At 40.6% G+C, this 16,200-nt stretch overlaps 1 protein-coding gene across 1 annotated transcript in view; it reads right to left on the reverse strand.

The window, feature by feature from the left end:
• LOC112109659 (sodium/hydrogen exchanger 2-like) overlaps positions 1 to 7,346 on the reverse strand; it is a 36,530-nt gene extending 29,184 nt beyond the window's left edge. The window contains exon 1 of the mRNA XM_024204250.2: positions 7,082 to 7,346. Within this exon, the coding sequence (XP_024060018.1) occupies positions 7,082 to 7,346 (265 nt within the window). The remainder of the gene's footprint in view (positions 1 to 7,081) is intronic.
• Positions 7,347 to 16,200: the final 8,854 nt, after the last annotated feature.

The following is a 16,200-nucleotide window of genomic DNA, read 5'->3' on the forward strand; positions in this document are numbered from 1 at the left end:
TCCCAGACCCCACACCCCCTCCTGCACCCCAACCCCCTGCCCCAGATCAGAATCCTCCTCCTGCACCCAAACTGCCTCCCAGACCCCGCACCTCCTCCTGCACCCCAATCCCCTGCCGCAGCCCCCTCCTGCACCAAACTCTCTCCCAGAAAAAGACTTGTATACAGGGGCCCCACAACATCTAATAGCCCCGAGCTCACAGGAGAGTTAATCCACCCTGTCTGAGGCATCCAGACAGTTTGGTTTTGCTTTTAGGATTTGACATGAATGTACCTCCTACTCACCAAAGATACATTTCAGGTTCGGCAATGCCAATCTTTTCCATACCACCCTTAGCTATATTTAACCCTTGTAATTATTCATAAATGGAAAATAGGGCTTGTTGAAAATCACAAGATCTACAATTCTTGGCTAACTGAAAAGTATTGCAATGGTTTTAAATGGGTGTTACCATTCATAAATATGGTAAACTTTGAATGTGGTAGTAAACATCATCTGACTCCCCACACTTAGAAGATATGGTAATATAAATTGATTTAGGTCCCAACTGAAGTAAATGGCAGAGCTCCTATTCTCTTCAATGGGCTCTAGATCAGGGTTTAAGGAGCCTCTGACACCTCATGTTACATTTTGTGAATTCATTCCATAGACGCCGACTTCCTCCGTTCCCAGGGGGGTGCTCGACCCCTGCTGTGCCCCAGGCCCTGCCCCCATTCCTCCCCTCTCACCAAGTCCCCATCCCCACCCCACCCCCATTCCACCCGACCCCACACCCACTCCAATCCCTTTCCCCAAGCCTCCACTCCTTCCCTGCCTCTTCCTGCCCCCGCTCTGCCCCAGCCCCACCTCTTTCTGCCCCCGCTCCGTCCTCCCCCTCTCCCCCAGTGCCTCCTGCAACCTGCTGAACAGCTGATCGTGGTGGGTGGGAAGTGATGGGGAGGGAGCTGATCCGTGGGGCTGCTGGTGGGTGCTGATCACCCACTATTTTTTTCCTATGGGTGCTCCATCCCCAGAGCACCCACGGAGTCAGTGCTTATGACTCATTCTATTTAGAAAATAGGTTTTTTTCCCCTTGCAAGTGTATTTCTTCTGTTTCATTTTTCCTCCAAAATATCAAGAATGTCAAATCTGATCAGACTTGGCTTCGCTGGAGGATCTGTTGGGGACTCAGGGCTCTTTAGGTAGCCCCTCTCATTCTTAACACACAGGATGGAGAAGTTGAACCTTTAACAAATACATCAAGAAAGTGTTCTTCAGTCACTGAAGTTTAATGGCTGTTAACATACACACAATTTTTTAAACAGCCTGACTCTAAATCCCTTCCCCTCTCAGAGCTATTTACACACACAAATCGTACCAATTTCACTATATTAGTGTAGTTAAACCAGTACAATCCCCCTACTGTGGGTATAGTTACACTGGGATAAAGGGCTATATTTCTATAGCTATTCCCATACAGGAAGGGGAATAAGCTAAACCAGTATAAGGGCTTGTCTACACTTATCTAATGACTCCAGTGAAGACACTACCTATGATAAGAGGTGGCAGCTAGGTCAACAGGAGAATTCTCCTGTCAACCTAGCACTGTCTACACCAGATGTTAGGTTGGTTTAACTGCATCACTCAAGGTATAGAATTTTCATACCCCTGAGCAACACAGTTATACCAACCTAATTTCCTTCTGTACACCAGGCCTTAGATGCCTTTATAGAGACATAACCACATCTCTACTCCAGATGGTACTGATTTAACTATTTCAGTAAAACTCACACCCACAAACAAAATAGTTAATTTGGTACAAAAACTTTGTGCACACCAGGCCTCAGTTGCCCAACTTTTGATTTTGTGACATATTTCACTAGTTTTCTGGTCCTCATAGAGTCGTCCAGGGTAGACAAAGGGTGTGGGTAGATGAATAGTGAATGTGTGGCAAGCTGGGGTGTAAATCTAAGTCACGCTAGCACACTACAAACTAAGTATCTGTATGGATCTTGGTACCATGAACTATAAGTTCCCTAGTGCACTTTGATCTACTCCCATTTCAAACAACACTAACTGTTCATCTAGACAAGCCCCATGTCTGAATTTCTCGTGTAAAAAGCAAACAGAAAAAAACTACAAACAAAAACCTTACAGGCCTTTTTTATTATACACCATAAAGATATTTTTAAACTAAAAGGGCACAAGCGTAATTATTTTTTTCTGTTACAGGGTACCAATATAGCAAATTTGCCCTCCAAAATATATCTAGCTCACGTAAATTCAGATTTTTTTTTTAATTTCAAGAATAAGAATCTGAATGAATGTGTAAGAGCTGTCAAACCCACTCAGTATAACCTGCAGTAGGACACCTCCAGTTTGCTGCTTGGTCACAACAGGTGAGGGCTTTAAGGGACATGAGAATGAGCCATTGGGGACCATAGGTGGTGCTTTGCACCTTCCAATCAGTTCCATGTTGTATTGTCATGCTTCGTACTGGTTTCTGCCATGACAGAAGACCAAACTTTCCAATAAAGAGAGTGAAATCTCACCTGACCCCTAGAGTCAAGTTTCACAAGTTTCTGGAGCTTGCTCCTCCAAGAAGGATTTCAATTTTTCCTGCTAGTTATAGCCCTGCATACTTGTCTTGATCAACTGAATCAAAAATTTTCTTTCTGACACCTGGATTCTGCACAGGTAATATAAAATCACAACTATGCCTTTATTGCTGCAGGGTGGAGAGCCGGCAACTCCTAGCTTTCATGAATTACCTTTCATTGTGCATCTGTATTTTCACAGGCACAGTAAGTGGAAATATATTGTACTGTGTATACAAAGACATTGGGCTAGGTTTACTGAAACTAGCAGAAGACAATGGAAACTGCACCTCAGTATGTCAGCACTGAAAAGAAAGACTTTAATTAATGAAAATTCCAAGTCTTAGTGATACTGCTATTACTGCCACTTAAAATATTGAAAACTGATTAAAGGAGATTTGGGTAACATTTACAAAAGTGACCAAGTGACTTAGGAGCCTAAGATCCATTTCCAAAAGTGACAGTCTAGATCCAAAAAGGGACTGAGGTGCCTAACTGTCACTTCAGATGCCCAAGTCCAAACTTTAGATCTTCAAAACCTCTGCTCAGCTAATTAACCCTGGACGTGCCTAAATTTCTGCTAGTGCAAATGTGTAAAGCCACTGAAGTCCTACCACTGCAAATCTGCTCAGCAACTAAACTCTGGCAGATTCTCAAACTAAGCATTCCCCTGTCTATCCTGCCTGTGGGGCCCAATCCAGTAGGCATTCTCAGAGCACACCTACACCACACAAAAGACATCCAGAAGGAGGCTCCCCTAGTGGTTAGAATACTCAAGCAGGATGTGGGAGTTCAAATCCCCACCCTGTCTAATTTGAAGCAGAGATTTGAAGCCAGAAATGCCTTAATCACTGAGTTATAGAGCTATTTGGGATGGTGCTCTCTCAATTTCTCCTCTGGAAGCTGTTCCATTGGGTATAAATAATTAAGTATTCTTTGGGCCATAGAGAATGACTTCATAGGCCCACTTTGTATAAAATATTTAAATATTCATTGGAGCAGGGACTGGAACCTGCTCTCCCAGGTGAATGCACTGACCACTAGGCTACAGAGTCATTCTCACACTTTCTCTGGGCCACTTTTGGAAATTTTACCCCTTAGGCCCAATCCTGTAGTTATTATTAATACAAAGTAAAGCTGGTGGGACATGAAAAAGCTAATTTCATGAAAAAATTGAAAGGTTGAAGTTGTTTTAATTGCCGAGAGTTCAAAGTGTACGCATTTTTCTGTTTTGTTTTGTTTTTTAATTTGTCATGAATTTTCTTCAGGAATGTTTCAAAACGTTTATCAGAAAAAGTATCAAATGCCTTATTGAAATAGACTCTCTAAAATTAAAACTTTTGAAAACCATTTCAATAACACATTTGATTAAAAAAATCTGATTTTTTAAATGCATGGAATTGCTCATAAAAACTGGAAGATTTTGGTAATATCAATAGTTTAAAAAAATTATTTTGAAAAAGACCATTGTTTTCATTCTGCGATGGAAGAAAACAAAACCTTTTATGAAACAGCATTGTGTCAAAATGCCCATTTTTCACTCAGAAAGCTCAGATTCTGTGTTCTCTTACTCTTTCTGATCTACAGTGACCAGATGCCACCCAGGCCCTCTGAAACCTTCCAGATGAAAACACTGATGAGATCGACAAGTTCTCTGCATAGCATTTTGGCTACAACAAAACTGCATATTTTGACAACACTACATATAGTCAAAAATATTCTGACCAGCTCTAGTAATAACAGCACATTTAAATATACTTGGCCTTCAGGTTCATGAAGTTCTGTTCATATGTAATGGGAGGTTATGAAATTTGATCATATCCTATGAGCTTGAGTAATTTTTGAAAGGGTCTTATTGTTTAGTGCATTTTTTTAATAAAGCAATGTTCTGTATTACTGATAATGCTTTAGATTATTACATCTGAAAAAGTTTTTAAAATCTACTTTACTCCACAGTTTATGCAGTTTGTTTACTTTTTGCATTTCATTCATCTTAGAAAATAAAACTAGACTTGTCTTTTTCAACTTCTGGAGTCTTAAGCATTAACAAAGTACTGCAATATTTAGATTGCAAACAGTCCACCAGAATATTTATGTTTTTAAAATGACATCATTGGAATGATAAAAACAATCACAGAAATATTTCCATTGGTCTTAGCTTCTGCAAGACTTTTTATTACAAAATCTAAATTTTGGCCTAAATCAACTTTCGGGTACTCTTTTAAATGAGGAGAGAAGGATACAAAACAAATGGCATATGTTTATATCAGGCGATTAGTTGTAGTACATTGGTGCTCTATATATCAAAATTAAATATATAGACCCTGAACCTGCAAACCTTTATGTACATGCTTGAGATTAACCACATAAGTAGTCCCATTGGACAGAACCTCAACTGATGTAATTGCAGTAGCTCTGTTCAAGTCAAGGAGACTATGCTTAAAGTTAAGCACATGCTTTAAGTGTTTGCAGGAGCAGAGCTATATGGCTACTAAGCAGAATGATAGCTAATTTGGCACAATAAGTAGTTATCCACATGAATGTATTCATAGTTTTCAGTGAAATGTGTGATACAAAAAAAGGCATTTGAAGTCAAACAAACATGGTAATGGTATGTTTTCCCATTTATTCCTCAAAGCAGGTTCTTCAAGACTAAGATTCTCAAGGACTGCTTAGAAAGAAACTTAGTTAAAAAGAATTTCATCATTTATACATGGTCTTACTGATTTTTACACAATTCCTAAAATCCTTTGTTTTCCAGATCACTCTGTTACTAGTTTTAGTGTTCATATTTTATTTAACAAGAAATAAAACAGTTAATTAAAAAACAAAAATATATTTCCCTAATAAAGAGAACACAACACCGTGGAACTATGCAATACAAACTTTTCCCACATCAGAGAATGAATGACCTTTCTAACCACTCAGTGTTTCTCATCTTTCAGGAACTATTCACAGGACATAGCTGAGTGGTGGAAAAAAAAATACTAAGGGGAGGCTTAATCCACACCGATTAACATTTTTGTTTGCTTTCCATCAGTCCCTTGCCATAAATTTTCTTTAGCTGAAATTCGTTATTAAAGATAAATTATATAATTGCCTACCATTATGTACTGTAATATTTTATGGAAAGGAATAGTGTTCATAGACTGTTCTTGTAAATATGTATCTAGAGACTCTAGGGAATGTGTTTCAAGTATACACAGAAGGATGAATGAAACTATAAGTTTTTTAGTGCTACATTTTTAATATTTTGCAACCAAATGCTTTAAGCTTTACGTTTTGTTTAGGCCTATTATGAGGGACATTTTCTAATGGTAATTTAATCTAATGTTCTCCTTCATACTGTTTCTCTTGAAGAAGCAAAAAAAAATTTGCCAAATCATGCCAAAGGCTTCAAATTACATCACTAAGCAATAGAAGAAAATCCCCCTAATGGTCACTTGTCAGTAACTCTAAAAGTCTCTAAGGTGCCACAAGTACTCCTGTTCTAAAAGTCAGCTATCACTCTGTACCTGACCTATCAGTCCTCATTTTCAAAGGAAATCTTCACAACACCTTCAAAAGATGAGCCTGGGGTTTAATTCATAACTTTGCTAGACACTACCAAACAAGGACTGAAAGAGATGCTGGATTTATGATTAACTGCCACAATGTATAACCCACTAACAACCCCTCACAAGCTGCCTTCCCCGACCTTTTGTATTTGCCCCATGAAGATGTAAAAGGGACATTTCACTTGGAAAAGTTCCTTAAATATGCTAAACAATCTGTTTCACCTTGTATTTAACTGTGACACTCTGAGCCCTTTCCCATACCTGAAGAAGAGCTACAAAGCTTGTCTCTCTCACCAACAGACGCTAGTTCAATAAAAGATATTATCTCACCCACCTTATCTTTCACCTGAGGAGTTTTCACTGAACTTATCACACTGAAAGGTAATTCACAGTGACTTGCGTCTATTTTAGTAAATCAATGTTATTCACTGTTTGTCTTAAAAAACCAAGCAGGGTCATAGTGAAAGCCACTGTTAAGTTAAAATCTAGAATCTAGGTGGGTGTTTGCCCAATGAACAATTAGGGAGTACATATATAAATGAAGACATAACTTGGGGACTTTCTCTGCTTTTCAGGGATTTCTGAACAGCAGTAGAACTCTGAGTGAGAAGTAGCCTTATGTATCCGCATGCTCACTAGCCCTCGGTGTATAAATAGACAGGGAGGGGCATATTATCTACCCATATATTTCCCTGTTTTTAACAGTGAAATGAACAGGCAAAGGTGCATTGCAAGGCTCTCCCTTTGCCTCACTTGTAAAGCTCCTGCAGGCAGATTTCCCCCGCCGGTGAAGTGCACTGGGCACTGCCCCCACCCGCCCGCCGACTGGGCTCCCACCCAAGCTCCCTTTGGCTCACACAGCTCCGCTGGACTCAGGGGCAGTCGCCCAGCCTCTGCCTCCCCATCGGTGCCAGCCCCAAGGCGCGCGGCCGGGCCGGGGGCACTCACCGATCTTGGCCAGGGAAGCCAGCAGGATCCAGAGGGTGATCTCGAAGGGGATCTGCACGTGCGGATAGTCCAGGGTGAAGACATGGAGCCGGGTCTCCTCTAAGGGGGTCCCGCTCGGCGGCGGCAGAGTCCCTGAGCTGCCGGGGTCGGGGCTGGCGGTGCTCATCGCGGCTTCGGAGAAGGCAGAGACCGCTCCGGGCTCCAGGAGCCAGGCGAGGAGGAGGAGGAGGGGCCCGGCAGGCAGCCGGGGGCAGCGGCAGCCCATGGCGCGGCTTGTCAGGGTCCCCCACCGCCACTCAGAGCATGATCCCCTCTGCCGGGCCGGGCCCCCGCTGCTGCCCCGCTCCCGGGGACGTGCCAAGCCTCGCTCCCCGGGCTCTGGATGCGCCCCGCCCCGCTCCCGCTGCCCTTGGCTGCTCACCTGGGCCCCTGCCCGGGCCGCCCCGCGCACCCCTTCATCCTCCAGCCTCCGCCTCCCCCGGCCGCCTGCCTCTGCCCCAGGGCCAGCCCCGCGCTCGCCCCGGCAACGCCCCTCGGCAGCCGCCCCGGGCACAAGGGCGCTGGCTGCCACCGCGCACCTGCCGCCGGCTCCCAGGGAGCCAGGCCGCTCCCGGCGCGGCAGCGAGCAAGGTGCGGCTGGGCCCAGGAAATAGCCAGTCCCGGCTCTCCGCATCTTGCTGGGCAGGAGAGAAAGCGCCCAAAAGCTCGGTTTGGGGACAGTGGGGAGCCGCTAGACCGCCCGATCTGTGCGCGCCGCATGGCAGAGACCCACCCCGGCCGCTGCATTTATGGCACCCTTCTGCCACCTGCCCCAGGATCCTGCCACTGATTCCTCCTCCTGGGACCACCTCACCTGCACTCTGCCCACTAGGTTTCCTCCCATTTATACCAGCACTCCGAGCTTCTCCCAACCTTCCCTCATCTGCCAGCGATGAGAAACCAGCCAGGGAAATGTGGAACCCCTCCCCCCCCCAAAAAAAATTATACTGACCCAAGGCCCAAGACAGAACGTATTCAGTCATGCCCCCCCTCCCCGCCTTGGTGATGTCTCCTGGCCCCCATAATGCTTGAAAGGAGAGACATCTAGCCTCCTAGTAGAACATCTGCCATTTGATCCTAACCCTGGAAGGTCCCAAGGTAACAGATCTTAAGACAGTGACATGCATGTATTATGTATGAAAAACAAGCTACCCTTGGCTCTTTTAGAGGTTTACATGACTATGTCTGAGTCCTGTACAGTCTGACTCATGGTAACTGGGCCTGATCCTGCAGACATGTATGCATGTGCTGAATTGTAACATAACTTTACTATTCATGTGCTTAAAGTAAAGCACATACATAGGCGCATTTGCAAAGTGGGGAACCTAAGACATTTGGCTTTACAGGTGGATAGTTGCAAAAATAGTCCCAATGTAGTCTTGTAACTCACTACAATATATTTTAAAAGATCTGAAAATATGTATTGCATATACAGAACACAGGTGAAATATGGTCCTCACTGAAGGCCATGAACTTCAAAGAGATTTGCCATTGACTTCAAAGAGGCCAGGATTTCCCCAAATAGCATGGAATACATTTTTTACTGAAACTTACTGGGATAATCAGCATAACTTTCTTCTGGCTTCCCCACTAATGAGTAATGTAGTATTTCAAAACTCAGACCAACAGAAACTTCATCGTGCACAATCTAGTATTCTCTTGCTCTTAATAGTAGTTTAATGCAAATACCACCAAAGAGAGCAGTAACAGCTCTTTTCTTCCTAACAGTGATAGGGAAAATTACTTTTGCCATGTTTAAATACTTTATTTTTCATAGGATCTGGGGGAGATGGAGTGAAGATCCTAAATAAAAAGCAGAATTGAATCCTGGCAGCTCTCAATAACTTCAACATCTTTCAAAGTTTGGCCATTGTACTTAAATTTCTAATAGATTTAAGAGCATATCACTAGGTACCCAAATTTGAATTTTTTGGCCATGATGTATCAGAACCAAGGTTTTTTTAGATGAAAGCTATGTATCATCTAGAGAATCAAATGGAAAGAAAAAATATGTCTGAATTTCTAGCCAATTTACAAACATTCCAACTATATGTTGAGTTTGGTAACCTTCTGCAAGAAGCCCTTAGTGTTGCTTTTGTCTCTTGTATTAGGTTCCCTGAATTAAGAGAGGGACTGCTGAGTACTGTTCATACTAAGGAACTCTCCCTGGAAGGAAACACGGATACAGAAAGAAAAGATTGTGCAATGCCAGGAAATACCTCTGTCCATTTGGCCATTTGTAGGAAAAAAGGCCCAGCCTACAAATGAAGCTTGCCACACCCAAGCAACATTACCAAGTCAGATGGATCTATGTTTCTGTGGCTTCAGCACATTACATTAGTTGGAGAAGTATCTTAACAAACTTCCTTGAAAAAGCTGTGGTAAGGAGATGGTGTCCACACCTACCTGTCAAACATCTCTGCACGGGGGGGGGGGAAACAAAAAAAACCCCTCTATTCACATAACATTGTGGGGTTTAAATCTTTAATGTATCCTCAGCACACCCCTGTGTGGTAGTACAGTACTATCACTCCCCAATGGGGAAGTGAGGCACAGAAAAACTAAATGACTTTCCCAAGGTCACATGTGGCAAAGTAGAGTCGGGAACCCTCCAATTCTGAGTACCACACTAGCACCCTAAGCACTGGATCATTCTTTCTCTTAGATACAAGTAGAGCTGATTAAAAGAAATGGCCACATTTGTGTGTGACCTATTTTGTTGACATTTTCTTTTCTTCAAAGTTTGGAAAAATATCAGCCACCTGTTGGTGTGCCAGAGCACAGAGAAGAAAATACAGAGAGGAACATACAAATGCCTACAAGTGTGTACCACTGGATTAGCTACCAGAATGTGGTAGAACTCTCCCTATAAAAAGATGATCTTGTGAGTTAAAGTAAAACTATTTCTCAGATCTATTAGGACCCAAAGGCTCTATATTGAGTTAATGTAAATATAACTAAGGAGCACATAAAAATGGAAATTGGTATAGGGGAGAGAGGAAGACCGTGTGGGGGGGGTGCGAGGTGTTGTCATAAATCCTGGGACCAGTGATTTACCTGGCTGATAAGAGCAGAAGTGATGAAGAAACATATTGCTACAAGCCAAAGGTGAGAAAAGGCACTGAAATTGGAGCTGGCGACAAGGGAATTAATGGAAATGGCTATGTTTACATTTATTGTTACATTGACATCTCTATATACATATTTCCTGGATTTGTTTTTTAGGAACAGCAATTGCATGTTTTGTGTAATAATGCTGGTATTTAGATAATCCCAGTTAGGCTTTGATGCTCACAGTTTACTGAGATAAATGGGATGGTGCTTTCTCTCTTCCTACAGTCTCTGAACATTAGAGACTTGCTCTGTTGTAATTACCTATCATTTTGGTCGCCCACGTTGCCTCCAATCCTGTAACTGGATCTGTGTGGGTGGATCTCTGCACCCTTTTAGAGCCCCCTGAGGTCAATGGGGCTCCAGACATAAGGGTCCTTGTGTCCACACACAAAAGCACTTGTAACCATGCACAATCACTGCATTTGTATTTGCTTTTAGAGCAAGGCTGACCACTATGGTATCTTGCCTTGGGTAGCTCTGCACCATTGCAGTGCTATTGCAAACAGAAAGCACTGGCATTGCAGCTGTGCTATTGCAAATGGCCCTTCCAGCACAGTCCCAGAGTGCTCCTGCACACACTCCTTTGGCTACGCTGTGCAATATCTCCTGTGTTCCTGATAATTTTCATGCTTTGAGTAGCTGTCATTTTATACATAAAAATTGTTTTATAAGGTACAATACAGAAATCTTAAGGCTTTCCTTGTTTAAAAAAATGCAATACTAAATGGCATTTAATTTTACGAACTATGTAGTCATTCCTACATTTTAGTTTTTAAAAAGAAACAACAACTACAGTATTGATTGCTACTTCCGTTTTAGAGAATTGTGCTGGATACCCACAATGCATTGATATTGCAATGGTGAGTATGAGAGAGTGCTGGTTGTGGGCATGCTTAATAGGTTTGCACTGGCCAGGATGGTTAATGCAAAGATTCTGAACAAGTTACGATAGTTCAGTCATACCTTTGCAACAATACATTTCTTTAGTATAGATCGAGGTTTTGATTTAAAAGGATGGATTATTATCAAGCTGACTTTATCTTTACAATAGAAAAAGATATTCACTTGTTAACATTGTGCTTACTCTTTTTTCACAGTGGCAAAAGATAAACATTTAAAAAGAGAGATTGATCACAATATTGTAGAATTCAGTCATATTTTCAGAGAGACCCTAAAACCACATGATCTTCCATTTTATTTGCATGTATAATTTTCTCCTGACCTTAAAGCATTTTTCTGGACAGTATCATTGTGTATGTTTCAGTAGTACATTTGCAATGTCCCTCATGTAAATTGTCCCAGCAGTAGCCTAACAGTAGCCACCCCTTTGTCAGCCAGGTTTGAAAAGGCTAATGTGCAATGAAGTCTCAAAGAAGATGGCATTTTTATAGGCCCTGTTAAAATCTTAATAGATGCCCATTGATAATGTGATCAAAACTGCAGCTGTAACATGGAGCACCCCATTAAATAGGGAGATAAAATGTTTATATTACTGAATAATGTTTCTCTAAACCAAAGTTCACTGTTCTAATGATTATTGCATTGTCTCTGATATTTATATGGCTAGGATTGATAATCCTGCTTAAAAAAAGCAACAAGCTGCAGCTAACTGGAAAACAATTTCATGAACTTTTTAATGAATATTTGTCCCCCTTTTCCATCAACATTTTGACAGCAATTTTCCAACCATCTATAAAACTAATAAAAGAATGGAAAACATTTTTCATTACATTCTGGTTTCTTTTCCATTTACTATTGAAATTTTTTTCTCATGAAAGTTTTCTGACCAGCTGTATTCAAAGGTGATTTTTAATTTCATACAGTTGATAACCTTCACTCCAAAAGATAGTAAAGCATATATTCCTTATTAAGAGTAAAAGTATAAGTTTTGTCCCTCTTTCATCCATAACTTAAAAAGAGATTAAAGGATTTTGCTCAAAATATCCAAAAGAAAATTGCAGCTGAACAGACTACACCTGGAACATTTCAGCCAAGTAGGTAGATAATTCTGAAAGTTATCAGCATTTGAAAGCAGAGTGTTATATGATTGAAACTGTTTTGCAACAAGAACTACAGCAATTGCTAAAGATGACTGCTATAAAGATAATATATAGCAATAAATTTACAGTTACAGCACAACCTTTGTCTCACACTGCTTTTTTTAACAATCACAAGACTCTTAAAATCAAAGTTTTGTTTCCAATAATAACACACTATTAAGATAAAATATAATAAAAATAATTTCTATAGTGGAACAAAATACAAAAGCATTCAGGTCACCGCAGGTAAAGAGGACAATCTTGTCTGGTTCTTATTTCACTTCAGCAGCCAAGAGGAAGTGATTGAAATTCTGGGAAAACGTGCTCATGGTATGCGTAACTGAGATGTCTAGTGAGGTAAGGGATAATTGACATTGATAGCTGATGTAGGTTTTCAGAAGAGGCAAAAATAACCTCTTCCATAGAATTTGAACACTAAACAATGTGAATATGCATTGTGGAGAGGGAAAGGTTTAGATTTGTTTACCTTTTGGTTTTTTATTATAGTTCACCTTGATACGTTACTTTGGATAGTGTTGCTCACATGTAGTTTCTATAATCTATAGCTAAATTTCCTTTATTAGATTGATACATCTAAGGCCTTGATCCTGCAAATATTTGTGCATGTGAGTAGTCCCATTGCCTGTTCAAAGAATGCATAATTGATCAGTTGAAGTGTGAGATGACAGGAGCTACAATAACCCAATAAGTACATTTTTGTCTCAGGTTTGTGCCTGGCGCTGCTGAGCAGTCGTCCCTATGATTGTGATTGCAATTCCAAATTATGGGCAGTCCCAGCTCCTGAGCAACAGTTGAATGGGATACTGGGGTAACTGTATCTGGGTAAACACTGATCCAACACCAATGACCTGCCCCCGTCACAACGTTTCACATCACCCTGTGCCAGGCTAGTACAGAGGCCATTTCTCCTGTCATGTGTAGACAGCCCTGGGACACCACTCCATTTCACCACCCTTTTTAAATGACACAGAGAGCCTTGCAGAGCTCCAGAGCGCCAGGGGTGAATTTCACCCAGAAGAGGAACACAAAGGAGAAGTGCACGCATTCTGCTTGTAGCAACACTGACAAAGGTGGGAGGTTTGTTGTTGTTTTTCCCAGTCAGCATTCCTTAAGTACTTGCTACCCATGTACATCACTGTACCATTGGGAAATGACATTGTTGGTAACATGCTGTATGGGCCCAAAATCAGGGCCCAAAAATGTGATGAACTTTATTTTATGAAAATTGTCAAGAAATCTTCACAAAAATGTTTGAGTGCTTTTTTATTATTTAATCAGCTCTACTACCAGCCTATTCCCAGCCAGCCCTATGCTGGCTCAGCTATTCTGACCCCAAGAGAGAGGGTGGAGCTAACTCTCTATGCATTCCCACCTCCCTCCCTACTAATTCCGTGCCCTTTCCCAACCACTCCCCATCTACCAGCTTTAGGGAGGAAGTGAGCAGGTAGTAACCTTGCTTTCTCCTAAGTGTCTGGACCCAAGATCAGGATAGGGCATGTAAAGGGGCAGGGAGTTACTCGTTTTTCTCCCTTGCGCAGGTGCATAGTCTAAATTCGGATCTAGCCTTAATAAGATATAAGATGCAAAAAAATGCCAATTTTAATCAAAACTTTACATGTAAAACCAAGGCTAAGGCCTGATTCTACCTTCAGTAGCATGAGTTCATCTGCACCTATATAAATGAGGGTAGAGTTGGGCCCTGCCTATTTATATGTTGTAAGAAGTGCTTCTGAGCATGAAGGATATACAGCAAAGCATTCTGTGGCCAATGATGCAGTTCATTTTTATGATGAAAATTAATCTTTCTGTTTACTTTTAAATAACACAGGATTATATTTTTGTAAGCAAAATTGCTAACAAAAATCATTGCATTACAGTGGGTTTTTGCATTACATTCTTGAGTTTTTCCTCTGCATCAGTTCTGTGGTTACTTATTATATACATTATGTTTTAGTGTATTTTAAATTTATTTTTAAATAAGTTGCAAGGGTTCCTTGCAAAGCACGAACAGTAAATAGTTAATGTTTCATATCAATACAAGCCAAATTATTTTATCTTCAAAACTACCCTTTCACTTCCCTTTAAAGAAGAAAAGTGAGATAAAATATTCTTGTTACTGTGCTGGCAATTCCTTTTCCTGGTATATTATAATCAAACAATTGAACCATCAAAGTCCTCTAGAATAATACTGTAGCTAAAGCTTACAAGTAAGTAGATGGTACTTAAAATAGCAATGTTTAAGTAAGGCAAAGCCTCACAGCTCAGTATACGTAGTATAATTAATGAAGTGCACAAAAACAGTAATTTCATTAATCTATCTACGTTATCCATCAAGATTCTCAGCTGAGGCAACATGAAATTCCATTTCCTTTCTCTGATGTACTGTATGCAGATCAAACCATAGCCCAGCTGCCAAGTAAATACACATTCACAGTCAATCAGAATTAAACAACTGTGACATCATTAACCTAATGGTAAATCTGTAGCACTAATATTTTAAAAACTAAGCAATCCCTAGTTAATCCTCTACATTAGTGGTTCTTTACATGATTCCAATTGAAGTCAACTGGAAAATTCCCACTGATTTAAATGGCAGCAAAATCAGGCCCGTCATTAGGAAGGAGTTTTGGTTTAAGATGATACTGGTGTATTAAGAGGTTGCTTGTGAATTGCTGCCTTTCATAGCCATCAAGTAGTCAACTGACTGTGCTAAAAGTGTACATGCTCTCAGGGGTTATGAGGTGAGCATGTGTTTTATACAAAAACAAGAAAACTGAATGGCAAGTATCCATTTTGAGTGTGAATGCAGCTTTCTGTTAAGGTGTTGAAATAAGCAGCTTCACCATTTAATTATTATTTCAGCTAGATTTTTAAGTCCTTATCTTGCTTTCGATTTACTGAATTTCTAGTCCATGTGTTCAGATTTAAGTACCTGCTGCGTATGACTCTTACGTCACTGTGTGTTTTTATTCCTGAGGGTTAATATGCTATTGTGGAGTCTCTTAACTGTTCATCTCAGGCCACTGGTGGAACTGACAGATGATTATAGGTATATTATAGATTTTCCATATGCTTTGGTGGGAGTTTGACCCTTATGTTTACTCAATCTTGCATACATTCTGTTTTCACTAGAAATTATTCCCATTTAGTATTGTTCCAAAATCACATATAGATACAAACCCATTCTCATCTGTCAGGAAACCTCAGGATTTAGCCAGTTATTGTTCTTGGGCCTGATCCAGCACCCACTGATATCAGTGGGAGAGTTGGATCAGGTCCCATGCTGCTATGCATTGACATTATCCTTTTATTACTGTTCTTTAAAGCCCATTGGAGTGTGCCAAGAATAGTGCCAGTGCACCCTTTTCAAAGGCTTACAAATCTCTATTAACTATGCCATTCTGATTTTGCAAGGCTAATGGGTCTGTATGTTTTTTCTGGATGGATAGAAGCCATTCCCCTGTCAAATACTAATACACATATAAAGAAATACATCCTGTGGCAATTATTTTCTCCCTCAATTTATAACTATAGCTCTGAATTTACTCCAACAAAAATCATATTTCCTAAAAATTATATAAAAGTAATTATTTGTCATTTATGTTTTATTTATACACAAAAATAAAAAGAATGCCTATCCAAAGCATTAGGTGCACCAGCCCAAATTACAATAAAAACAGCAAAGCCAACAAAATCCAATAGAATTCAACCCAATATATATATAACCCATGGTTATATCTTACTATTGCATTTCTCGATAGTATAATAAGTCCATTACATATCATTCTATATACAGCAAGCAGATTTTAAGAAAAATATACTGACCATATTTATAAACACATCCCTTTTCAGGACAATTCCTAAGCACGGGATTAACTAGAAGATGCTTAAGTTCAAGCACATCCT

The sequence above is a fragment of the Terrapene carolina genome, unplaced genomic scaffold (assembly GCF_002925995.2).
Source record: "Terrapene carolina triunguis isolate 2854851 unplaced genomic scaffold, T_m_triunguis-2.0 Scaffold21, whole genome shotgun sequence".
Classification (NCBI taxonomy): Eukaryota; Metazoa; Chordata; order Testudines; family Emydidae; genus Terrapene; species Terrapene triunguis.